Source organism: Manis javanica, chromosome 4 (genome assembly GCF_040802235.1).
Source record: "Manis javanica isolate MJ-LG chromosome 4, MJ_LKY, whole genome shotgun sequence".
Taxonomy (NCBI): Eukaryota; Metazoa; Chordata; class Mammalia; order Pholidota; family Manidae; genus Manis; species Manis javanica.
In genome coordinates this window covers 160,741,727-160,765,968 of record NC_133159.1, presented here as the reverse complement: position 1 = coordinate 160,765,968, position 24,242 = coordinate 160,741,727, and the positions used below count along the sequence as shown (strand labels likewise).

At 52.3% G+C, this 24,242-nt stretch overlaps 2 protein-coding genes and 1 long non-coding RNA gene across 4 annotated transcripts; 2 read left to right on the top strand and 1 right to left on the bottom strand.

Moving 5' to 3' along the window:
• The first annotated feature begins 423 nt into the window (after positions 1-423).
• Positions 424-3,312, top strand: KRT16 (keratin 16). Its single transcript, XM_017664417.3, has 8 exons — positions 424-1,018; positions 1,435-1,517; positions 1,660-1,816; positions 1,930-2,091; positions 2,184-2,309; positions 2,618-2,838; positions 2,921-2,973; positions 3,073-3,312. Exons 1-8 carry the CDS (start codon positions 509-511, stop codon positions 3,162-3,164), a joined length of 1,404 nt encoding a protein of 467 aa, XP_017519906.3. The 5' UTR covers positions 424-508; the 3' UTR covers positions 3,165-3,312.
• A 1,330-nt stretch (positions 3,313-4,642) lies between these two features.
• On the bottom strand, positions 4,643-23,982 carry LOC118972634 (uncharacterized). 2 transcript variants are annotated; one of them, XR_005061688.2, is made up of 4 exons: positions 23,832-23,982; positions 15,599-15,811; positions 10,000-15,167; positions 4,643-7,494 (listed from the first exon to the last, which is right to left on the bottom strand). It is a non-coding gene; the product is annotated as an uncharacterized lncRNA (long non-coding RNA). The 2 variants fall into 2 exon arrangements; XR_012130771.1 differs by lacking the exon at positions 23,832-23,982 and having other exon boundaries at positions 15,599-16,718.
• KRT14 (keratin 14) lies at positions 17,110-21,469 on the top strand. The gene is made up of 8 exons (XM_037019731.2): positions 17,110-17,715; positions 18,943-19,025; positions 19,566-19,722; positions 19,886-20,047; positions 20,131-20,256; positions 20,346-20,566; positions 20,658-20,704; positions 21,213-21,469. The coding sequence occupies exons 1-8, from the start codon at positions 17,179-17,181 to the stop codon at positions 21,308-21,310; spliced, it is 1,431 nt and encodes a 476-aa protein (XP_036875626.1). The 5' UTR covers positions 17,110-17,178; the 3' UTR covers positions 21,311-21,469.
• Positions 23,983-24,242: the final 260 nt, after the last annotated feature.

The window sequence follows — 24,242 nt, the reverse complement described above, 5'->3', positions numbered from 1 at the left end:
TCCCACTGCTACATCCCAGGCAGGTCTGGGATGGCATTGCTGAGGCCTCTTTCAGCCAAGGCTGTCACCGTGGGGCAGGGAGTCCTTCCACGGGCTGACTCACTGCCTGGGGACGCGGTCTCCATGAAGCTGCCTGTGCCAAGGCTGTGCTGGCCTACGGGCTCCAGGAACAGGAGCCAGATTCCCGCCACCCAGCCTGACTCATGAGCGACTGGGTTTATGTGTTTTCTCTGGGACCCACGCCCCCAGAGCTGGGTGGGAACTCTGAGCAGCACACAGTGAAGCGAGTTGACCCTGGGCTGAATAAGCCGGAGTGGGGAGCTGGACGGGACCTGAGTGACGAAATCTGGAGGGGAACCAGGAGTCAGCATTCGGGAGGGCCCCACCTTCCCTGGGTGCATATAAAGCGTCCTGGGCTGGAGGCAGCTCCAGCATCCTCCCAGCCTCCGGAGCACCTTTCTCTTCTCTCTGCCGACTCACTCGCTCGCTCACCTCCCTCCTCGGCACCATGACCACCTGCAGCCGCCAGTTCACCTCCTCCAGCTCCATGAAGGGCTCCTGTGGCATTGGCGGGGGCTCCGGCCTCATGTCCTCTGTCCTGGCTGGAGGGTCCTGTCGGGCCCCCAGCGCCTATGGGGGCCTGGAGGTCTCTCGCTTCTCCTCTGGAGGCACCTGTGGGCTGGGGGGCGGCTATGGTGGCAGATTCAGCAGCAGCAGCTTTGGTGGGAACCTGGGTACTAATTTGGGCGGAGGATATGGCGCTGGCCTGGGTGCTGGCTTCGGTGCTGGCTTCGGTGCTGGCTTCGGTGGTGGTGATGGGCTCCTGGTGGGCAGTGAGAAGGTGACCATGCAGAACCTCAACGACCGCCTGGCCTCCTACCTGGACAAGGTGCGCGCCCTGGAGGAGGCCAACACCGACCTGGAGGTGAAGATCCGCGACTGGTACCAGAGGCAGCGGCCCACCGAGATCAAGGACTACAGCCCCTACCTCCAGATCATCGCAGACCTGCGGACCAAGGTGTGTGGCTGGTGGGGGTGGGGCTCTGGTGGGTGGAGCGATGAGAGGATAAGGCTGCAGGGGCCCCTAGAAAACCACTTGCTAGCATCTCTGTTTTACAAACAGGGAGACTGACACCTGCCCTGGGGAAGTGGCAGGCAGTTCTTTTACAACTCTATGTGCTTATGCTGGGCCTGGAACCCTGATGTCTATTTCCTGCAAGTGTTCTCCACCTTGTACCTTTAGCCTTTCTCAGCCTTGGGCCCAGGGTGGGGTGGTGGGAGACTGGGTGCTTCCCACTACACACCCTGAGCTGGGTGGAAAATACCAGTCAGGTGGTGCCACGTTTGGGGAGACTCTTTTCTCCCTTTCTTGGTATTCACCCCTGAACATCAGGCTCTTGGCTAACCAGGCCTCCTGTCTGTCCACCCCTGCAGATCATTGAAGCCACCATAGGGAATGCTCAGCCCATTCTGCAGATCGACAATGCCAGGCTGGCAGCTGATGACTTCAGGAACAAGTGAGCAGCTGCTGTGGTGGGCTGAGGGAGGTGCAGAGGGCAGGGGCTGAGCAGTGGGGCTGTCTGACCAGGAGGATCAGTGGGGCATGAGGCTCAGGAGCCTCACGGATGGAGTCTGATGCCCTGGCCCCTGTCCCACTAGGTATGAGCATGAGCTGGCCCTGCGCCAGGGCGTGGAGGCCGACATCAACGGCCTGCGCAGGGTGCTGGACGAGCTGACCCTGGCCAGGACTGACCTGGAGATGCAGATCGAAGGCCTGAAGGAGGAGTTGGCCTACCTGAGGAAGAACTATGAGGAGGTGAGACCACTGCTGGTGCTGGCCATGGGAGGCTGGTTCAGTGGGGCTGCAGATGCATCTAGGGCCAGGAAAGGGGTCAGCTGGGATGACCACTTCCCACAATCCCTTCCTAGGAGATGCTTGCCCTGAAAGGTCAGACCGGTGGAGATGTCAGTGTGGAGATGGATGCAGCCCCTGGCGTGGACCTGAGCCGCATCCTGAATGAGATGCGTGACCAGTATGAGCAGATGGCAGAGAGGAACCGCAGAGATGCTGAGGCTTGGTTCCTGAGCAAGGTGGGGTTGGTCCTCAGCCCTCCTGGGGTGCTTCCCAGCCGGGGACCGCCACTGGAGTGCCCCACACCTTCTGCTCTTCTTTCCTATTTCAGACTGAGGAGCTGAACAAAGAAGTGGCCTCCAACAGTGAACTGGTGCAGAGTGGCCGCACTGAGGTGTCCGAGCTCCGCAGAACACTCCAAACCCTGGAGATAGAACTGCAGTCCCAGCTCAGCATGGTATGCAGGACCGGGCCTTGTCCCAGCCCCCCAGGCAGCAGTATGGCCGCCCCACCCTCAACACTGCCACAAAACAGTCCCTCCTCTCTTTTCCCAGGAGTAGGACTGGAGGATCCTCGTACCCATTATATAGGTGGGGAAATTAGGTCCCAGAATGGTGTGATAACTTTTCCCCACATCCTCTGGTCCATTAGTATCCCTGCTGGGGTCAAAATCCATGCACCTCTCAGGAAACATGCCCAGAGGCGTGGAGGGAGGACAGCAGTGAGTTCCTCCACTGACTCTCTTTTTCTGTCTCCCACTCGCAGAAAGCATCCCTGGAGAACAGCCTGGAGGAGACCAAAGGCCGCTACTGCCTGCAGCTGGCCCAGATCCAGGAGCTGATCAGCAGTGTGGAGGAGCAGCTGGCCCAGCTGCGCTGCGAGATGGAGCAGCAGAGCCAAGAGTACCAGATCCTGCTGGACGTGAAAACGCGGCTGGAGCAGGAGATCGCCACCTACCGCCGCCTGCTGGAGGGCGAGGATGCCCAGTGAGTGGGGCCCTGGTCCTGCCCCAGCCCCTCAGCCCCGTGCTGAGTCCAGCACATCTAACTGCCCTACCTTTCCCCACAGTCTCTCCTCCTCCTCCCAGCGTATGTCCGGCCAATCCTATTCCTTCCAGGAAGGTAAGGCTCCTGGGCACTCCAGCCCCCCAGCGCCCCTTCCTCCCATGCCGGGTCCCTCAGCTCCCAGAGCCCTCCTCACCCCTCCCCTCTTTCCCACAGTCTCCTCCTCGTCCTCGTCTTCTGGTCGCCAGACGCGGCCCATCCTCAAGGAGCAGGGCTCCTCCGGCGCCAGCCAGACCTCCAGGCGCTGAGCTGCCTCTCTGGCCTCCTGCCCGCCTGCTGGCCTCACCGCCTGAAGGCCTGGGCCAGGCCGCTGTTCTCCCACCTCAGTCCCCAGCTGTCTCCCTGCCCTCTCTGCTGGTGGTGGGCTAATAAAGCTGACTTTCTGGTTGATGCAAACCTGTGTGGTCTCCATCCTTGAGCTGGAGGCAGGGGAGTTGGAGGTGCCTCTAGGAACCTTCTGGGACCTGACACCTGAGGGACGCAGAAACAGCCATGCTCAGAAGGGCTTGTGGAGTCTTCACACAGACCTCCATGCCACGGCGGGAGTGGGAGGGGGACACAGGACAAGAGGGAGCCCACACGTGTCCACAGACAACACGTGAGGCATTTTACAGAGGGGTTCTTCCCTAGACTCTCCCGGCACCTCTGTGAGGTGGGTGAGCAGAGACACCCCCTGGTTTTCAGAGAGGTTAAGTAACTTGCATAAAGTCACGCAGATGGTGAGTGGCACCAGTGTGGTTCACACCCAGGCCTGTCTGGTTATGAAGTCCATGCCCTTCTTTTTTACCATTCTGCCTTCTTACGGATTTTAACCCAAGGACTGCAGAGCTTGGGCTACCCATTGGCTCCTCACATTTGCACACAGTGATTTCTGTGCTGGATGGTGGAAGGAAGAGCTTCTGCCTTGGGGCTGAGGTGGCTAGAACTGGCACCTTCCTCCCCCAAACTGCTCCCCCTCATCGCCCCTACGGACCCAGCTCTTCCTCATCCAGTGAGCTGAGTGCTGCCCAGTCCCCGGGACTTCCTCTTCATCCCCGCAGCCACACCAGGCTCAGCCTGCTTCCTCTCTCCCTAGAACCAGACCCAGCCTCCCAGCTGGGGCCCCTTGCCGTCCATCTCTCCCAGAGCCGTTCTGCCTAATGACCTTTCTAACAAAAATATGGTCGAAATCAAGAACAAGGAGGTGATCAAAACTCTGTTTAACTGCCTGTGATGTTCCCTTTCCCCTCCAATGCTCGGCCCTTCCCTGCCCTCCCAGTGAGTCAACCATACCTCTCCCTTGAGGTGGATGCTTTCCTTACTTCAAAATTTTAATTAGAGAAACAAAGTTATGTATGTATGACATAACAAAACTGTATGAAAAAAGAGCCAACCCCAGGCTGTGTCACATGCCTCTGCTAGAGGTGTGTAAGAGGTGATGAAAAAACACACATTTGATGTGCCAGTTTAACCCAAACTCCCTTTATATGGCAAAATATTTTTCATGTGTCATGTTGCTCAGCCCGACTCATCACTCTATACCATTAGCACAACCATTGTTGATGGTCTAGCAAACTTGTCTCCCCTTTTCTGGTCAATGATCCTGTTCTTCCAGTGACAGGATGAACTTATAATTCAGACCAATCCCCAAATCACAATACTCAAATGCAACCACGGATAACATTTTGTACATATTACAAGTTTTATGTATGTATGAAACAAACTACAGTCACACTATCTCTGCTGTTTTGCATTTAGTTTTTATTAATATTGTAATATTACATATTATAATATATATTATATATATTACATATCATAATATATACATATTATATTACATATTATACAGTATATGTTATATACATCTATAATATTACATATTGTAATTATTATAATATTACATGTTATAAGAGAAGCACTTCTCTGTGTTATTGAAGGTGCTGTATATTTTTAATGCTGTTTCCATTGTTTCTGCTGTTGTCATTTAAAATAATGCAGCCATACCATTGTTCTGCATAAAGCTTTTACAAATACTTTGCATTATTTCCTGATTTTGGGGGTTGAGTTTATTCTCTGTGGTTCTTGTCCCCACTGCAACAAAGAATTGAAGGCAGAGACATGGTAGTGAAGCAGAGTTAAGGTTTTACTTGCATACACTCCCAGGGAGGAGTGCGCCAGAGTCAAGGCAGACAAAGGGGGCTTACTCAAATAAAGCAGAGAGGAAGGAAAAACAGAGGGAGGACAGGGAAATCCACTGAATTCCTGCTTGGCACAGGGCAGATCCCTTGCCAACTCCTAAAGCCCGTGACACCTGGTGTCTAGTGTCCTCTTGAATCTGCACAGCCTGGGAACTAAGTCCCTACCACCCCAGGACTTGGGGGAGCCTCGGAGCACTGGATGGAGTGAGATTATGTTCTGAGAACTTCCCAAAGGCAAAGAAAAGAAATTTTGAGGCAGGCTGCTAAGGAGTACAATCATATAGCTGCAGTCCTGTCCTGGTCACCCAGGCAATGGGAACTTGCAAGCCCCAGGTCAGAGCTCTCAGAAGCCCCTCCCTCCTTACCTGGAGTAGGACAGAGAGAGTACCACACTCGGAGAAAGGTGAGTATGGGCAACCTCAGGAGGAGGTGTACTTAAGGATTTAGGGTCTGGGGTTTTATAGGGCTTTCTGGGTAGGGGTCAGCATAAGGCATGATGTATACAGGTGATCCTTAATTCCTTTGAAGTTTTGTCTTAAGAATAGGGTTATTTAGGTGATTGTGTTGGTCTGGATCCCAGCATTCTTTGTCCACATTGGTTTATTTACACTTTAGAGGTTTGTCTCCTGCTCTGGTTACAAAGTTACTTAATTAAGGGGCAAGAAAAAAGGAAAAAACAGCATATAGATTAAGTTAAAGAATAAGCTGGGCTTTTTAGCAGGCTAAGCAGATTTTACAATGGCATGATCTAATTGATACAATGAACACATGGGCTGGGCTCAGATACTTTTTTTTATCTGGGGAATATTTGGACATTCCAAGTTGCTCCTGGCCTTTGGAACTTCCCCTGATTAACTCGATGAACTCATTAACTCTGTGAGTCTTTTCTGGCTCTCTAGTTTTGTCTGGTTAACTCTGAATTCCTTTTAGTGGGCTTTACTGGCCCTATTCTCCCTCCATCTGCTTCTATTTTTCTGCCTAATACTTAGGCTAGAATCACAGAAATAAAATTACTAGGTGAGATAATAAGAAATGGTTTAAGAGTCTTGCTTTATATTACCAATTTGATTTAAGGAGAAATACCAGTTTATATATTTTGCCAACATGGAATGGGTGTAGCTACTTCAAGACATGCTCACCAGCTTTGGGTATTATCCTTTAAAAACCTCTTTTGTAAATTGTAAATTCATCTGTCACTTTTAAAGCTGATGTTATGGGAGGACCCTTACACAGGGATCGAGCCCTGGCCTTGGTTACTGTATACTACCCATCAGTCAACCTTTTGAAAGCTTCAAGAGAGAGGCCTTCACTTGACAGATGAGAAAACTAAGGTATCAGCCAATAAAGGAAAAAAGAAAACTTTCTGAGGGTCTTCCAGCTAGGTAATAAACTCCCTGAGTACAGGAACCAAATTTCTCCTGTTCATTGCAGCATCTTGTGGATGCAAAACACGAGCCCCTTTTAAAGAAGGATAATATGAAAACAAAAATGTGTTTTCCCTTCAGCAAGGGAACCAGCTTTTCCATCTGGAAATGCCTTTCTGCCAGGATATTTTACCCTAAGATTAAATTCCCAATAAGACTGCATTTTGCTCACGGCTGGCCTTTCCCACTTCCTGAGATCCTGGCACCTGAGCTGAGGAGCTTGAGGGCTCTCGAATGTTCCTTGGTATTTTGAACACACCCTCAGATTCTTTATGCTTGAGTTAGTGTCAAAGTTTGCGAAATACTGTTTTAGAAGATAATTGCATTAAGTGCTAAAACAATGGTTAGAGTGAGAATTAATGATAGCCCGTAAAGTGCATCTGCTGATGTCAATGAAGTGGTGGTAAGCTTGTCAGGTTTTGCTTTCTTTGGGCCATTGTCTCAGAACTATCAAGAGCAGCATCCCTCCTAGTGTCTGTGATAAGCGATTCTTTATGTTTGCCTTGCAAGCCGCTGGAGCTTGTTGCCCCAGACCTTCTGAGAGCTCTCTGAGCCATAAACACAAATGAAGCTTTTGGTTTTCCTTGTCCCTGACAACCCTTGGGCAGCACCAGCATGTAAGGGACACTCAGTAAAGATTTGTGGAGTAAGCCATGGTTTTGGTGTGGATATCTCTGCTCTTTCAGGTCTCCATGGAATCTTCTGAGAAGCAAGTTTCTTTAGGACAGGCTGTCTGGATTGCAAGTACCTCCTGTCACGTTGGTATAAAGTGGCCACCATAGGGGTAGGTACGGATGGGCTTCGTGGAAGGAAAAGCCAGTCTCTTTTTGAGCCGTGGAGGGATGGGAGCCCTGTCCGTGAGGGCCTGGGTGCTTCATCTGGACCTTCCTCCGATGTGATGAGTGGTCCCCACCAGGGGCAGCTGGATAGTGCCCTGCGTTCTCGTCTCCCCAACCGCCCAGGACCCCTGAAGGACTCTGAGAAGATTAAGGGTGTTAGAGCCAAGATGGCAGCTGACTAGGCAGAGCATCCAGTCCCCACTTGGCTCCTGCTAACACATTGCTGGGCCCAGGGGCCTCTTTCTTTCCTAAGATTATAGGACCATTACAAATAAAACAGACATGTTTTGTCTCTCCCAGCTTTTATTTGCCATGTGACTACTGTGACCACATAAACAGAAATATTATAAACAAAAACATTCACCCACTGTTCTGTTCCCATGCATTATATTCTCCCGGGCTCCTCATTATGTATGAGTACATGGCAAAGATGATTTTCAGATTCTTAAGGGAATTCAGTATTAAATGAATAAATTAAGAGAAATAAGAGACCAGTATAAAAGGCCATCAGTGGAAGGACATTAGTCCCTGTATTATTCATAGTGACCGAAAATGGAAAACAAAGTGACAGGCATCAGTCATGTACTGGTGAGTGAATAGTGACTCACTCATACTATGGAATGTTAAGCAACATCATAAAGCTCTGTCAGATGGCAAGGATTTCCTTAAATAAATGCATCATACAAAGTATGTTAATGTCACTTATGTGAATAAATATATATTACATATTAGTAAAATATATATTATGTATAAGTACATATATTTCCCTCCCCCTGGCTAGCTGGTAGTTAAATATTTACAGTAACAACTGGCTTACATAGTTAAAACTCAAAAACTCAGGTGTCTCAGTTGGGGTTCCAGAAGCCCGTACACAGAAATTCAAGTGCAAGCAGCTTTTTGGGTGGTGTCTTTCAGGAAATACCATGAGGGAGTGGGTGGGTGAGGCAGGGAAGGAAAGGCGACCGTAAGGGACGTGTCACCAGCATGTGGATACGGTTGGCATCTGTAGCTCCACCCTCAGAGGAATAGCAAAGACCTTGCACCTCAGAGTTTTGCCCAAGGGACCAGAGAGCTGGGGTATTGGTCCTCCAATCCCAACAGGCTGAGGGTGCTCTCAGGCAGGGGAGTGGTGTGACCTCCAGTGCTCTAGCTTGCCCTGTGCCCAGACAGAATCGGTGCTGGTGGCCAGAGAGGCCCTCAGGCAAAAGCCTCCTTTGCTGACAGTTGGAATCTGGATGGTAAGGGCCCAGGAGAAGTGGGCATAGCTTTGCGGTTACAGGAGGAAGGTCATGATACGTCCAGGGCCAGGGACCTGGCTTTATGGGGTACCTTAGTGCCTTTGGGGCACCTGCCCATTCAGGGGCAGCTGGAGGGGCTCAGCCCTTGGGCACTGAGGTGCAAGGGAGCTTCCTATCTTTACCTCTCAAAGTCTGTAACATGGACATAATAACAATTTCCCCAGGGGATGTTAGGATTAAGTGAGAACGTTAGTGGCTGTGCCAGCAGCATGCCTGATAGGGCAGGACTTAGCAAACAGAAACCCTTAATGTCCTTCAGGATCTATAAAGACAGATTCTTCTCAGCTCTAGATCTTAGAAGATGTTTGTCTCCCTGGATAGCCAGAAGTGCCTCCTTCTTAGTCAGTGAGTTTCATATTTCATCATGTTTCCCTTTTTGTCATGGCTGCTAGGAAGCCCCAAGCTAGATGTCAGGTATAGCAGCCTCTTTTCTAGAATTACTGCCACCTCCCTTTTGTGAGTAGACACACATTAGGGTGGCCTCTTAATTCATAAAGGTTGGGTCCAAATCTCTTCTTCTGATTTCAGATTCATTTTCCTTGGTCATGGGGTCTGGGTGGGACATGTGTGCCTGCTGGGTTGGTCATATAGGAATCTAGTCACTGGCCACTTGGCCACTTGAGGCTATGTAGAAGTCTTCTGTGGGGTTTTTCAAATTTGAGCTCATTCTCACTGTCCATGAGGCTAGAGGGTGAGTTCAGGGCTGCCTCAGCTATGTCTGTAAGCTTGTTGGAGGTATTTGGCTTGTAAAATGAAGTCAGGAGGCAAGGCAGGGGCAGAGGTGTGTGAGCGTGTGTGTGTGTGTGAGACAGAGGGACAGAGAGAGAAAGAGAGACAACAGTGAATCAGTACACTACCTCTTCCTGAAGCTAAGCAAGTTGGGTTGTCGGTTGCAAATAAAATGTGCTCATCAACATACTCTATTACTAATTCTTGATTTATTTATGTTTGACCCTTACAGGATATATTTAGTTTTGTTTTACATGTGTGTTTTTATTATAAGCTGCCCAAGCCACCTCTTTTAGAAGTGAATGACATAGAAATGGTGTGTGTGTGTGTGTCTGTGTAGCTGCTGCCTGTGTTGCACTGAGAGCTGGGGCTGGGGAACCAGGCCCTGGGTGATGCTGAGCGGCTGGGGGGCTGGCCCAGGTCTCTGGGCCTCCCTGGAACACCAGAGCTACTGCTTCCCCACTCCTCCCTCCCAGGCCAGGGGGGTGGCGCAGTGCTGGGCCTCCAGCCTCAGAACGCAGGCCCCACTGCCAGCTCCCATGCCTGCTCCCCTCACACCCAAACTGTCCTGCCAGCTCCCACATGCCCCACCCCAGCCAGGCCCTCCCCGACTCACCGGCTCATCACCTCAGCCCGCTGGCCTCAGCAGCTCCTCCGAGGCCGCCCTCCTCCTGGTCACTCCGGCCCCCAGCACTGTCCTGGACTCTGTTCTCTGTCTTGGTCTTTGCCTGTAGTTGGATACTTACTCTCCTTTTGAATTCACCCCCTGTGCCCCCATTAGTCAAACTCTAGAGCTAAATGTGGAAGAACTTTTCACCAAACATTTGTTCCTTGCCAAGCACCATGCTGGCCACTTGCCATGAATTATCTAGTTCTCGTAATAATCCAACAAGCAGGAACTGTTATTATGCCTGTTTGATAGGGAACAGGCTTGGAGGGCTGTAGGGACTTGTCCAAAGTCGTATACCTGGTCAGTGGGGAGCCCAGAGTGGAGCCCTGGTCTGACTCCTTGGAGGGCCCTGCTCCTGCCCCAGCCCCATGTGGTGTCTCAGCCTGGGGGACAGGGAGTGGGGGGCTGCATGACGCTGAATCTACTCCCCAACCTCTGACTGGTGGAAACCACTCCTCTCTTTCTACATGCAAGGCTGGAACTGCCCAGGGACCTGTTTGCCTGCTTTTCCTTCTCCTCTGTGCTGCCAGCCCCTGGCTCGGGACTCATGACAGCCATTCTGACTCCCAGGCACTGACTTCCCTGGAGACTCACTGCTGCGCTGGAGTTCCCGCAGCCACGCCCCTGCCTGGGAATGCCCTCTCCCGGCTCCACTGCGCACGGCTCTTCCTTCTTTGAAAGCCTGACTCAAACTCATCCTTTCCAAGAAGACTTCCGTGGACTACCCACCCCACCTGGTGGCTCCTTAGCTCTGGGCTCCCCTCAATCCACAGAGTAGAGAAGGCTGTAGGCTCATTTGCCCTTCCCCATCAGGCTGGATCACCCCAAGGGTAAGGGCTGTGTCTCCCCCATCAGACTAGTTACAGTAAATGAACATGCTAAACACCTGTGATTCGAGAGACACTGTGTAATAAGCTCTGATGGAGGCGGCACAGACCACAGAGGCCGTGGAGAAAGGGGGTCAGAGGTAGTGGGGTGGGATTTCCAGAGAGGAGAGATCTGAGCCAATGCTATCCCTACCCAGGACACAGGCATGGCAGCATCTTCCTCCCTGCTTTTTCCTCTTCTGCCTCCCTGAGCAAATAGGATGTCCTTCCTCACTTTCTTTGCTTGTTTAGCATCTACTCATTGTCAGGGTGCAGCTAAGTTAAGAACTTCTCTAGGATGCTTGTCCATCCTGGAATGGGTGGGATGACTGTCCTTTCTCTGTGTTCCATCTAACCTTCACCCCCTGCCCACCCACTGTCCATCCACCTTCTACTTTTTTCTCTATTTATCCATCTATTAACCTTCCATCCATCCATCCATCCATCCATCCATCCATCCATCCATCCATCCATCCATCCGTCCATCCTTCCATCCTTCCCCACTGCCTTATCATCTTTCCCTTACTCACCTCTCCTTCTCTCTATCCCTTTTCACTGTCTTTCATTGAGCATCTACTTAATGCTGCGCAGTCTGCAGAAATTATATCTCAAATCTGTGTGTTGAACTGAGGCTCAGCTTTTAAGAACAGGAGGGATTTGGGCAGGAAGAGAGGACGGAAGTATAAATTCAGGCGGAGGCTGGGAGATGGGTAGGGTTGTAGGGGTCACTGAGAGGACTAGGCTGGTGGGGGTGGAGCTCAGTTTGCAGCTGATGCCCAGGGTGATTGGCTGGAGAACTTTAGCCTGACTTTGCCTGAGCAGGGAGCTAATGGACAATTAGCTCCATTTGTTGCCCATTTGTTGCTGGCCTTTGGCCACCTAACTGCTTATGTTCCTAGCAACTTGAATGTGATCCTGAATCTTTTCACCCACGTGTTCATACTCTGCTAGCTCACATTCCTGGTTGACAGTTGTTAAATATTTTGCACTTTCGAAGCAGGCTCTGCTGTGCAACTTTCCCTCTCTGGGCCTCAGTTTCCCCATCTGTGAAGTTAAGAGGCTGGTTTAGATGACTCCCAGGGCCCTTTTTGGCTCTGAGTTTTACTGACTCTTGGCAGGAGGTCACCTGTCATTGAAAAATGAAGCTTGTAGCCAGGCAGTGCTGGGATTGAATCCTGGTGGAGCGGCTTCCTTGCTGTGGACCTGGGGAATTTCCTCAAGCTCTGAACCTTCTGCATCTGTAGTATGAGAGCGTCTTTTGCGTCTGCTTCAGCAGCTGGCAGTCTCAGACAAGGCCACGGACACTGAAGCACTTGGCTGGGCCTGTCTGTTGTGTCAACCCAGGCTCTCAAAGGACACTTGGTGTGGATAGGCTGGCCGGCTTGGGAAACCCGCGGGTGGCAAAGCTTTTTAGGGAAAAGGGGACCCAGGGCCTGGAGGAGGTGCTTCAGACTTACGGTTGCCTCCTGGGCCTGCAGTCCTGCCTGCCAGCCTACTCTCTGCCCCCATACCAGTCCTGTCTTTCTGGTGGCTGAGGACGAGGTCCAGGTCAGCTCAGGCCCTAGCCTGTCATTTCTGGCAGGGACAGCCCTCAGCTCTAGAAGACTTTGCCCTCACTAGACAGCAGGGCTGGGACTGGTGGGCAGAGGGGTGGGCAAAGTGAAGGGGCCATGTGGAGGGGAGGGGAGGGCAGGCGGTATAGAATCTTCCCGGAAGGGAGGAGAAACCTGGCCCTGGGAAGACCCTGCGGGTTGGAGACCCCAAGGAGGGCTCCAACCAGTCTTTTGACTATGAGCCTCTCCAGACCTAAGACATGGGGAGGACCCTGACTGCCGCCTCCTTTCCCCAGGGCTTAGGGGGTGTAGGAAAGACTCAAGACATCAGTGATTAAAGAAACACCTTGAATCATTGTGTCTTCAAGGGAAGTGGTATGGGAGTCTTAGGGCACAGAGAGGGTTTGAGGAGGCCCAGCCTGGCTTTGTGGCTGGGCTAGAGAGAAAGAAAGAGTTCTTTCTTGGGCCTGAAGCCTCCATCCCCCTCTTTGTCTCCTAAAAAACTACAGTCCCTCAAGGAGTCCAGGGCAAATGAAGCTCTTGGGCCCAGTGGGCATCAGGAGCTCTTCCTCTTCACTGATGGATGCAAAAAGTAGTGGGTAAAAGCTTAAGGAGAAACAGGATAGTTGCACAGTCCCAAAGTATCTTCCTCAAGGTACTTATTAATTTTAATGGGAAAAATAGTAACATTACAGTGGAGAAACCCAGCAACCACCACCTTAGCCAATGGACAAAGTTAACATCAGCAGCAATAAGACCCATCGACATACGTCTTGTATACCTGAGATGATACCCGGAGAAGGACATAACATCATTTCTGTGGGTTTCTTGCTGAAATACATAACCTATCTGATGATGAGAACATATAAGAAAAGCCCAAACTGAGGCATGTTCTACAAAACACCTGACCAGTACTCTGCAGAAATGTCATGAACAGCAAGGAAAGAGGGAAAAGACTGAGCAGACGAGACAACTGATGGAATGTGGAATCCTGGTCTGGATCCTGCTGCAGAAAAGGACATCAGTGGAAGAGCTGGTAAAATCTGAATGAAGTCTATAATTAATTAATAGTATGGGGTCCATGTTAATTTATTTATTTTGATAATTGCACAATGTTTCTGTGGTATGATCATGTTGGGGAAGCTGGGTGAAGGGTGCATGTGAACCTTGCAATATTTTTGCAATGTTTTTGGAAAGTCTAAAATTATTTCAAAATAATGATTAAAAAAAGAGAGAGCTCTCTTCTAGAGCAGGTGTCTATGTGTGAAGGAGCCAGAGAAATTGGGTGGGGGGCAGTGTGGACAGGAACCCCACAAATTTCATGCCTCCCAGCTGCCCACTCTCCAGAATACTTAAAGTTGAGCTAAAAGCTACACCCAGATTGGCTCCGGCCACATCTTACCACAACTGTCTCTTCAGCAAGTTTTTTAAATTTTTTTAATTTTTAAAATTTTCTTATCATTAATCTCTCCAGCAAGTTTTCACCACTGCCTCAGCAACCCCATATGCTCCTGGTCTGTTACAGTGTAGCAGGTCAAACAGTGTCTCGCTCCAAATTCATGTCCACCTGGAACCTCAGAATGTGACTTATTTGGAAATAGGGTGTTTGTAGATATAATTATGGTAAGAATTGAGATGAGATTGTACTGGATTAGAGTGAGCACTAAATCCAGTGAGTATCCTTTTAAGAGACAGGAAACAGAGTCACACAGACATGAAGGCTAAGTGAAGACGGCAGCAGAGATCGAAGTTCTGCTGCCCCAAACCCGCAAACACAAGGAGCCACCAGAAGCCGGAAAAAAAGCCACCAGAACCCAAAGAAGGGTTCTCCCCTCAAGCCTTCAAAGGGAGTTGTAGCCATACTAACACCTTGATTTTGGACTTCTGGCCTCCTGAACTGTGAGAAAATACATTTCTGTTGTTTTAAACCACCAAGTTTGTAGTCGTTTGTTACAGCAGTCCCAGGAAGTTAATATACGTGGATGGCACTTCTGTTTGTTCGTATCTTCATTTTGAGGCGAATCTTCCCTTTGTTCTCAGGGTGTGGGCTTTGCGGGACAGGGACAATCTCTTCCTTTAGACTGGGCTCTGAAGGCAGGTGCTGGGCTTCCCTTCTCACACTGGGCTGCTCTGAGGTTCCCTCCTTCCTTAAAATCCCATCTCCCGGAGCCCTGCCTGTCCTCAGCACACAATGAGGGCTCTGTGGCGGGGGGTGCCTGGCCCTGCCGTTTCACCTGTTTGGAATGGCATTGGTCGCCCCAAAGACTGGCGCAGGGAGACTTGCCAACTGCAAGAGGAACCGCTCCAGGCTCCTCCTGTACTCCTCGTGCCTGGGGCGGCTGGAGCTAGGTCAGGCAGTGGTGCCCACACAAAGCCTGCCTAGGAGTCCAGAGGTGGGGGGTACTCCAGAACCCATAAGACTCACCCCATCCCATTAACTGCTGCTGCCCCAGAAAACTGCCTGTCTTCAAAATGTCATGAGCACCAGGCTGGGCGACGTGTGCCTAGTTCCACGTCGCTGGGGGGAGGGGGTTGGCCTCAGGATCTGAGCCAGGCCAGGCAGAACAGACTTGTATTTCGTGCGGTGCTTCCATGGGGTCCATCGGGTAGGGAGGGCTGGCAAAGGTCTCTTCGTAAATTGTGTGCAGGAGTCTATATGTCCTTGGTTCCCTACCTTCTTGATCTTTTGGATTCCCTTTGGAGAGAGACAAGGAGGAGCCTGTTTGGGGTTTCACTGAATCAGGTGGCAGGGGGGCGGGGGGCAGGGGGCAGTAGAACTTTTCCTGTGCCCTGTGCTCCAGGGATTTTATCTGTGGTTCCTGCAGTGGAGGGAGACAGGACAGCAGCACAGAGGAAGCTGGAGGTGGGCTCTGCGCCCATTCCTGCTCTCTGGGTCCCTCTGGATGCCGCATTTCCTCTGGGGAGCATAACCCCGCCTTCCCCAAGCCCTGTTCGGCAGCAGACAGCAACTTGCCTTCTAACAAAAGCATCTGTCTCTCCACCAAAATCCCTGGTGCCTCTCACACGGCAGCTGTAGGGCTAGGCGGGGATCGGTGACCATCCTCTGGAGGGCGACTGGGACTGTCTGTCAGGGTGGGTGGGGCGGGGCAGGGCCCTCTTACTCACATCCTCCAGAGATCTTTGCGGGGCAGATTCGGGGAGGCTCAAGTGTCTGTCTCAGCATTTCTGAGCTCCTAAGCCCCAGTGCAGGGTGGTGGCTCTGGGCTTCTGCTTTGGAGGCAGTCAGGGTCGGGGGAGAGGGAGGCTTCCCTTCCCCTCTGGGAGCAGTTGATTCTAGGAAGAGCGTTGGAGCCTCCAGCGGGGGTTGTTGGGGCCTGTCTGGGAGGATGGGACGTGTTAGGCAGCCCCAGACATGACCACATTCCTCCCAACATGCCTGCCAGGGTCCGTGTAGCTGAGGGGCTAGTGGGAGGGAGGTTATGGCTGGAGGGGGTGCTTCTGAAAGTTGTCTGGGAGACATGAGATAGCTAAAGTGTGGATATACAAACCCCCAAGCCAGAGCCAAATAGAACCTGGAAGTATCCCCTGACCCTCAGGGCCTCAGGAGTTGGGGACCCTGGAGTCCACCCCAGGTGACTACCCTTCCCCCACCACTCCAAAAAAAATACCCAATCCTTGGGGCCAGCCCCATAAGCAGCTCAAATAAGATGGCTGAGCCTGTCCCTTTCTCTGGGGCTGCCATGAGGGCCTGAGGAGACACAGGGGGGCTGGAAGCAAAAATGCCCCTTTAGTCCTATTCCAGGGGTGTCGCTCCATCCCTTTTGGGGCCCAGACTAGGCTACAACAATGCAAACTAGACTTTATGCCACACTTGGCTTACAAAGCCTTTTGTACACTGCCACCTCCTCAGGGCTGACTCTGCAGTATGCAGGGCAGAGGGTATGCACTCCCACCTTACAGGTGTGCAAACAGAGGCTCAGACAAGTATCAGGCCCTGGGTCACACAGCACTCAATGTGACTCCATGCTCTTTCCCCATGTCTCTGCCTGTGAACTCACCTGCCCTTGGACACACTGAGCAGCCGCAGCCGCAGGCCTGTCCTGAGTCCCCTGACTGGCTGGGCATGTTTCAGGGATGTGACAGGCTCCTTAGCACAGCCTAGCAGGTCAGACCTAGGAGGACCCCATCACCTTCTTGTCTCTTTCACTGATGGTAGTAAAAGGGGGCATCTCTGTGCTGCCATGACCTTGCCATGCTGGTGTTTCTCTAGTCAGGTGCCAGGTGGAGAGTTGGGCTTCCTCTAAGTGGATGTCAAAGGCCCACCAGGCTAATGGGGAATTAACTGGTCACTGGGTTTATGGGGCAGAGGGCGTTTCTCCTTGCCACTTGGCTGAGCCCAGCGTGTGGGCTCCTGAGGTCCGTGGCTCCCAGGGCCCAGTGGGAAAGTGTAGCCTGCAGGCCTACACCTCCTCATGTGAATCACTCCTGGCAGGACAAGAAACCAAAAACACCCCAAACAATGAGTTTCCAGTAAAATATGACAGACAAGATGAGGCGGAGGAGGGGAGGGCTCTGTCTGGGAGTTGGCGCTGGCCTGTGGGTGATGAAAGCCAAGGGGAATGGAAAATGCCGGGCACGCCCCCTACTCAGGAGTATAAAACACTTGCGTCCTTTTCCAATTTACAGGAGCACCTTTCTCTTCTCTCTGCCGACCCACTCGCTCGCTCGCCTCCCTCCTTGGCACCATGACTACCTGCAGCCGCCAGTTCACCTCCTCCAGCTCCATGAAGGGCTCCTGTGGCATTGGCGGGGGCTCCAGCCGCATGTCCTCTGTCCTGGCTGGAGGGTCCTGCCGGGCCCCCAGCGCCTACGGGGGTCTGTCGGTCTCCTCCCGCTACTCCTCCGGGGGCGCCTGCGGGCTGGGGGCTGGCTATGGTGGCAGCTACAGCAGCAGCAGCTTTGGTGGGGCCCTGAATAGTGGTTTTGGTGGAGGATATGGCGCTGGCCTGAGTGCTAGCCTGGGTGGTGGCCTGGGTGCTGGCTTCGGTGCTGGCTTTGGTGCTGGCTTGGGTGGCGGTGATGGGCTCCTGGTGGGCAGTGAGAAGGTGACCATGCAGAACCTCAACGACCGCCTGGCCTCCTACCTGGACAAGGTGCGTGCCCTGGAGGAGGCCAACGCTGACCTGGAGGTGAAGATTCGCGACTGGTACCAGAGGCAGCGGCCCGCTGAGACCAAGGACTACAGCCCCTACTTCAAGACCATTGAGGATCTGCGAAACAAGGTGTGTGCACCGGGCAGCTGGTGGCACCATTCCAACTGCCTTGCTCTGGGAGCCCCTGGCATCTTTCGGTTCCTAGATAGGATGGCCTCTAATCCCAGATGCCTTCCTTGGGCTCTGAATGTTCCCAGCAGTGCTGGTCCCTGTGAAGACGGTCTCCCTTCTCCTCGTTGCTCATGCTCTTCTGGGCTCCACACCTCAGACCATGGGAGACCAGGGATCCCTGCCCTTATATTTTACAGAGGAGGAAGTTGAAGCTCTGAGGGGTGCTGTGTCCTGCCCAAGGCCACATCACAAATTAATGGCAGAGCTGAGACTAGAACACTTGTGCCCCACCTGCCAGCCCAGGAGGCAGCTACCTGTTCTCTAGCACAGGGGAGGGGCAAGGCTGTAACGGGACCAGGCTCGCCAGTCAAACCGCTCATTAGCTCATTAGTCTGGGTTGTGGCAGCTGCCGCCCATGAGCCCTGGCACCAGCGGCCCCTCCCCACAGCCTGGCAGCTGTGGAAAACCCCTGGAGACATCTGTGGCAGCCCACCTTCCATGCCCTGTATACAAGGGAGCCAGGGGGGCTTGTGCCATGGACCCCAGCGCCCTGCTTCCTGCTCCCACATTACCTGGGAGCCCTGCCTGCTCTAAGCCTACTTCTCTTGGTGTCTGGCTCTGGGTTTGGGAAACTAGGTGATGAGGGAGGAAAGTCCAGTCAATCCAGGGTTCAGTCTGTCTCCATTTCCTTCTGTGTCTTCTTTTTTGATCCCCTGTGTCAGCCGGGTCTCATCTTTTGGGGAAACCCCACCTGTGGTCCCATGCTCTGTGGGCTTGAAAAGGAATGTGTGTCTCTGCAGAGGACTGGCAGGACTGGCTTGGGCAGAGAGAGGAGAATCTCAGAAAGAGGGTCTGAGAATCTTAGGTCATTCTCCTTGTGTGACCCTGAGGCCCTGAGACCCGTGTCAGGTTTTACAGCAAGTCATTTTTGGCAGGACTGAAACTCAAGGGCTCTCCATTCTAAGGCTGGGGCTCTTCCTGCCCATTCCACTGACCACAAGTCAGCAAAGTCCCAGGTCAAAGCTGAACTGCTGGGGGTTATTCTTTAAGCTGTGGTGGTGAAGGCTTGTGGGGAGAAGGGGACCCCCAAGAAGAAGCATGAAGGCCAAGGCCTAATACAGGCAGCACTGAAGTCTGGCTAGTGATGTCCATTTGACCAATGACCCATGCCCTTTGCATCTGCAGATCCTCACAGCCACCGTGGACAATGCTAATGTCCTTCTGCAGATTGACAATGCCCGCCTTGCTGCCGATGACTTCCGCACCAAGTGAGTTTGTAGTGCTGGCCCAGAATGTCCAGTCTCCCCAGGATGGGGCATTTTTGGAGCAGTGTTCCCTACACAGAGCTGATGAATGCCAGGATGGCTGCATGGAAACCCCTTGGGGTGCTTGTAAAATACAAGATTCTTGGCCCCACACTTGGACTTCTGATTCAGTTATTTTTAACAGGGTGATTCTGACCCATGGCCAGGTTTGGGAGCCACTGCTTTAGGGAGAGGCACTCCCCACTTCCCCAGCTGCCCTGAAGGGCAGGAGGTAGTCATATTTGGAAGCCTTGTGTGCTACTGTTTCGCTGAAGCCAGAAGCATCTCCCTACCCTGAATTCTGCAGCATGATCAACTGCCCCCTGAGGAATGTTCAGATCTGAGCCGTCAATGAGTGCTGTGTCCAGCCATGCCATTTTCAAGATGGGTTCCCTAACTCCCCACAGGGTACCAGCCATGGGAAGGAGTTGCAGGGTGAAGAGAGCAAAGCCAGCAGGGTGGCCAGGATGGGTGTCTTATTCCTTTCCTCTTGGGTCATTCCAGGTACGAGACGGAGCTGAACCTGCGCATGAGCGTGGAGGCTGACACCAATGGCCTGCGCAGGGTGCTGGATGAGCTGACCCTGGCCAGAGCCGACCTGGAGATGCAGATTGAGAGCCTCAAGGAGGAGCTGGCCTACCTGAGGAAGAACCACGAGGAGGTGAGAGCTGAGTGGAAAAGCCGGCTCGGAAGGTTAGCCGGAGGGAAGAGAGAGTGTTGAGATGCTGGGGGGCAATGCGCAGGCCAAGAACACCCTGACTAGGGAACCCCAGTGGGCTGCCTCAGTGAGGCAGCTGACTGTGGGCTGTTTTTCTGTTGTCCAGGAGATGAACGCCCTAAGAGGCCAGGTGGGTGGAGATATCAATGTGGAGATGGATGCCGCCCCTGGAGTGGACCTGAGCCGCATCCTGAACGAGATGCGCGACCAGTACGAGAAGATAGCGGAAAAGAACCGCAAGGATGCCGAGGAATGGTTCTTCACCAAGGTGGGTATTGTTCAGGGTGAAAGGGACCCAGAACAATGGCCTCCTGGGAACTTCTGGTATGAACGATGTTTTCTTTTCTGCAGACAGAGGAGCTGAACCGTGAGGTGGCCACCAACAGCGAGCTGGTGCAGAGCGGCAAGAGTGAGATCTCTGAGCTCCGGCGCACCATGCAGAACCTGGAGATTGAGTTGCAGTCCCAGCTTAGCATGGTAGGGGCACTGCCAGGCCTGGGGTGGACCAGGGCTCTGAGGGAGTGACTACCTTCACTGATCTCCAATCTTCTTTCCCTCCTTCACAGAAAGCATCCCTGGAGAATAGCCTGGAGGAGACCAAAGGCCGCTACTGCATGCAGTTGGCCCAGATCCAGGATCTGATCAGCAATGTGGAGGAGCAGCTGGCCCAGCTGCGCTGCGAGATGGAGCAGCAGAACCAGGAATACAAGATCCTGCTGGACGTGAAGACGCGGCTGGAGCAGGAGATCGCCACCTACCGCCGCCTGCTGGAGGGGGAGGACGCCCAGTGAGTACCCTGCCCACCCTTCCAGTCCATCCCCCGCTATTCACTCACTGCCTTCCTGTGTCTAAGCATCTTGCCCTTTCTGTCTTCACAGCCTCTCCTCCTCCCAGTTCTCCTCTGGCTCTCAGTCATCCAGAGATGGTAAGACCTTCCTCCTCGTCAAGCCTGGACCCAGGACCACTCCTTGTCTTCCAACAGGTCTAGGGAGTTGGACAGGGGCTTAACCCAGAGCCTTCCCTTCTTAGGGCTAGGAACTGGTGACCCCCACTTTTTACTTCTGCCAACCAGTGTTTGTGGCAGCCCCATGGCTCAGGTGGTCAGCACCATGGACAGGACCCCCCCATGGCTCTTCCTGCCAAGATGAGTCCATTTGGGTCAGTCTGGAACTGAACCATCTGGTCTGAGCCCTTGGGAGCCACCTAAGAACTCTGAGGACATGGAGTGTGCCTCTGACCAGGGAGCCTTAGCATAAAAGAAAGGTGCTGATGGTAACAGTCCTGGGGCAAGAGCAGTGAGAGGAGTGATAATCAGTGGAGAGGGCAGCACAGAGAGGGTCCATCTACGTCCTCTCAACTCCTTGGCCTCCCCACTCCTGATTTCTCCATTGCCTGTCCTCCACTGGTAACGTCCTCTTTCCCCTCTTCCCCAGTGACCTCCACCACTCGCCAGATCCGCACCAAGGTCATGGATGTGCATGATGGCAAGGTGGTGTCCACCCACGAGCAGGTCCTTCGCACCAAGAACTAAGGCGGCTCAACATTGCTCAGGCTTAGGAGGCCCCCAGTGTGGACACAGGTCTCCCTGGGGGATCCTCTCTCCTGCCCCACAAGTACACCATACCTGAATCCTGCCTCACCCTTGCTGTCTCCTGGCAATCAATAAAGCTTCATTATCTGAGTTGCACAACTCCCGCCTCTGCCTGGTCATTGTCAGGAGTGGAGGTGGTAAGAAGCATCTCTTTGGAGCTCATAGACCTGGCTGTGCCCTCTGGGACTGGGAGAAAGGGCCTGGGGGTGGACTGGGCTCAGGTTCCGGGATGCCTTTCATCATCTCTAAAGACACAGATAGATGTGTGTACAAGGTCATTTGTGGTGTCTCCTAGGGCATGGGGGAACATTCATTCAGTCACTCACTCATTCATTTACTCATTTATTCATTAGTTTGTTCATTCATTCATCAGGTATATTGAGTGCTTTTTGTGTGCCAGGCACTGTGCTAGGTTAAGATTCTTAATGTTTTTGTCATCAGGGATTTCAATGAGAATACATCTAAAGCTAAAGATCTTTTCTTCCCAACCCCCAATAAGCACACACGCATTTGCACTTGATTCATGAAGTTCATGGATCCCCCAAAGCTCATCAAGGGAGGTCCACAAGCCCAGTAAGAACTCACGCTTTACTGAGAGCTTTGTCTCCTTTCACCCTACCTGCTCTTGCCTCTAGGGCTGGGTCTGAATGTGCCTGCTCTCAGTTGACATGGGTCAAGCAGATTACCCTCTCCAAGCCTCAGTTTCCACATCTGTAAAGTGGGCATACTGACAGTATCTACCTTGTGGGCTTGTTGCAAGGATTTTCTGTAAGAATGCATGTAAGGTGACTAGCACAGTGCCTGGAACAGTGTAGGCTCAGAGCACAGCTGTGTGAACGCTACTGGTGAGCTACGTCTAGTGCGTGGTGACTCTCCACCTATGACAAGGGCATTTTTTGAGGCTTTGGGAACAGACTGGTTTCTAGCCCTGGCTCTGTTCTGTATTAGTTCCTGTGACCATGGACCTCGAGGTGAGTGGGTAGAGTTTTGGAGGTATGAGGGACATCTCAGGGAGGAGGAAGGTTTGAAGAAGCTACCTTGGAGACTGGGAAGGGATGGTTTTGTGGACCTAAAAGTGGTAGGACCCTGGAGGGGAGGGGTGGCATGATAACCCTAGGGGTGCTGGACTCTAGGGACCAGTGTTTCCAGCTGGGCAATGAACTCAAGTGTGGCCTGGTATCTGGGGAGTGGTCCACATTCAGGGGGCCACATGGGACTGGACAGGGAGCAAAACAGCAGTAGTCACCAGTGAGGACTGAAGTCTAGAACGTTCTGGACTACAGAAGAATACCCAGATAGCATTGTCTTGGAGGTGGTGGACAGGGACTGTGGGTGTAGTCAGAGTAGAGTGAAGGCCTCCAGAAAAAGCAAGGATATTTACAGTCAGAGCAATGTAACTACATGCAAGAAAACCCCCTACCAAAACTCTGTGCTAAACATTAAGCTCTAGAGTCATTCTTCAGTGAGATCAGTTAATGTTCCCCAGATAAAGAAGAGTAGCACATGTTTTTATTATGCTAATCATTTGTAACAATATGTAAGATTCACTTTAGCATGGTAAAAGGCCCAGGCCTATGTGCTGTCTTTCCTCCTTCAGACCTGATGAGGTGATTTGCAATCTGGGCAATTAATAATGGCAAGCAAACCCAGCCATACACAGCACAGTAAAAGGCAGGAAGGATTCCATCTTAAAAAGATTGCATTTAATACCCAGAAGTTAAGAAGTAAGATTCTTAACTTACTCTTTAGCAAACAGACAATAGCTCAGCCCACCTTGGGGACTGGGCAGGTAGTCTTTTTTGATATGCTCCCAGACCAAGATGCCAGTATCTCAGGGAGAAATCAGAGCAGTAAATTTCTTGTGTTAAGTTAATTTTAAATATTCAGGGACCACCTAACAAGTCCACACCCCTAAGCCCTTTATCACATTCCCAAGTGCCTATAAAACCCCTAGACAACGCACAGCTACAGGCTTTCTTGTGCCCTCCTGGCACCAGCCAGGAGCTCTTTCCTCTCACTTTATCTCTAAATAAAAGCCTCTCCCTGGCTCTCCTACCTTGAGTGTTTGCTAAGTTCATTCTTTGACTCTGCAAACAAGAACCCCGGCATCAGTGTTAGATTAGAGTTTCCACCCCCAAAGGAGTTCTGCTTTAGAGGAATATAGCAGTGTGAGATTTCTTAGACTTGGGTGTGGTGGGGCAAGCTTCCCCTCCTCTTGAGTGGCTACTGTTAATGTTTGCAGGGAACCCACGGAAAGTGGGCTTGCTTGATGGTGAAGATGGCAGCTGGAGGTCACCTGGCTAAAAGCAGGAGCAGAAGTGGGTTGGGGGGAAATCAGCAGCAGGCTTTGAGGTGGTCCTACCCTGCATGCCTGGGCCCCAGAGGGAAAGAGCCGACAGGGCAGCTGTTCCAGAATCCCACATGGAGTCCACTCCCCTCTGGGGTCCCCCCGCCAACTTACCCCACTGGGAAGACTGGAGCCAACGCATCGCGTCCTGCTGCCGACCAGGGGCTGGAACCACAAGAACCCAGCTAAAGATTTGTGCCAGGCCCCTGATACTGGCAAGACTGCTTCCCCCACTGCCAGCCCAGATCTAAACGACAGGCAACCAGGAAAGTGACTCCATAGCACAGTCTAGTGGAAGCAGGAGGAGTTACCGCTCAGAGGCTGGGGGTGGGCCGTAGGCACATCACATGGCTTGGCCTCCCTCCCAACTGGCGACCTCTCTCGTCCTCTCAGAATGCTGCCAGGGAGAGGTGTCCTCCGACCCCTCGTTCTGGGACAGCGGCCTGCTCTAGTTCAAACTGACTAAAAGTGGCCGAGAGCCCAGCCTGCGGCTCAGGCCCTCGGTTTCTGATCAGGCTTGTGACT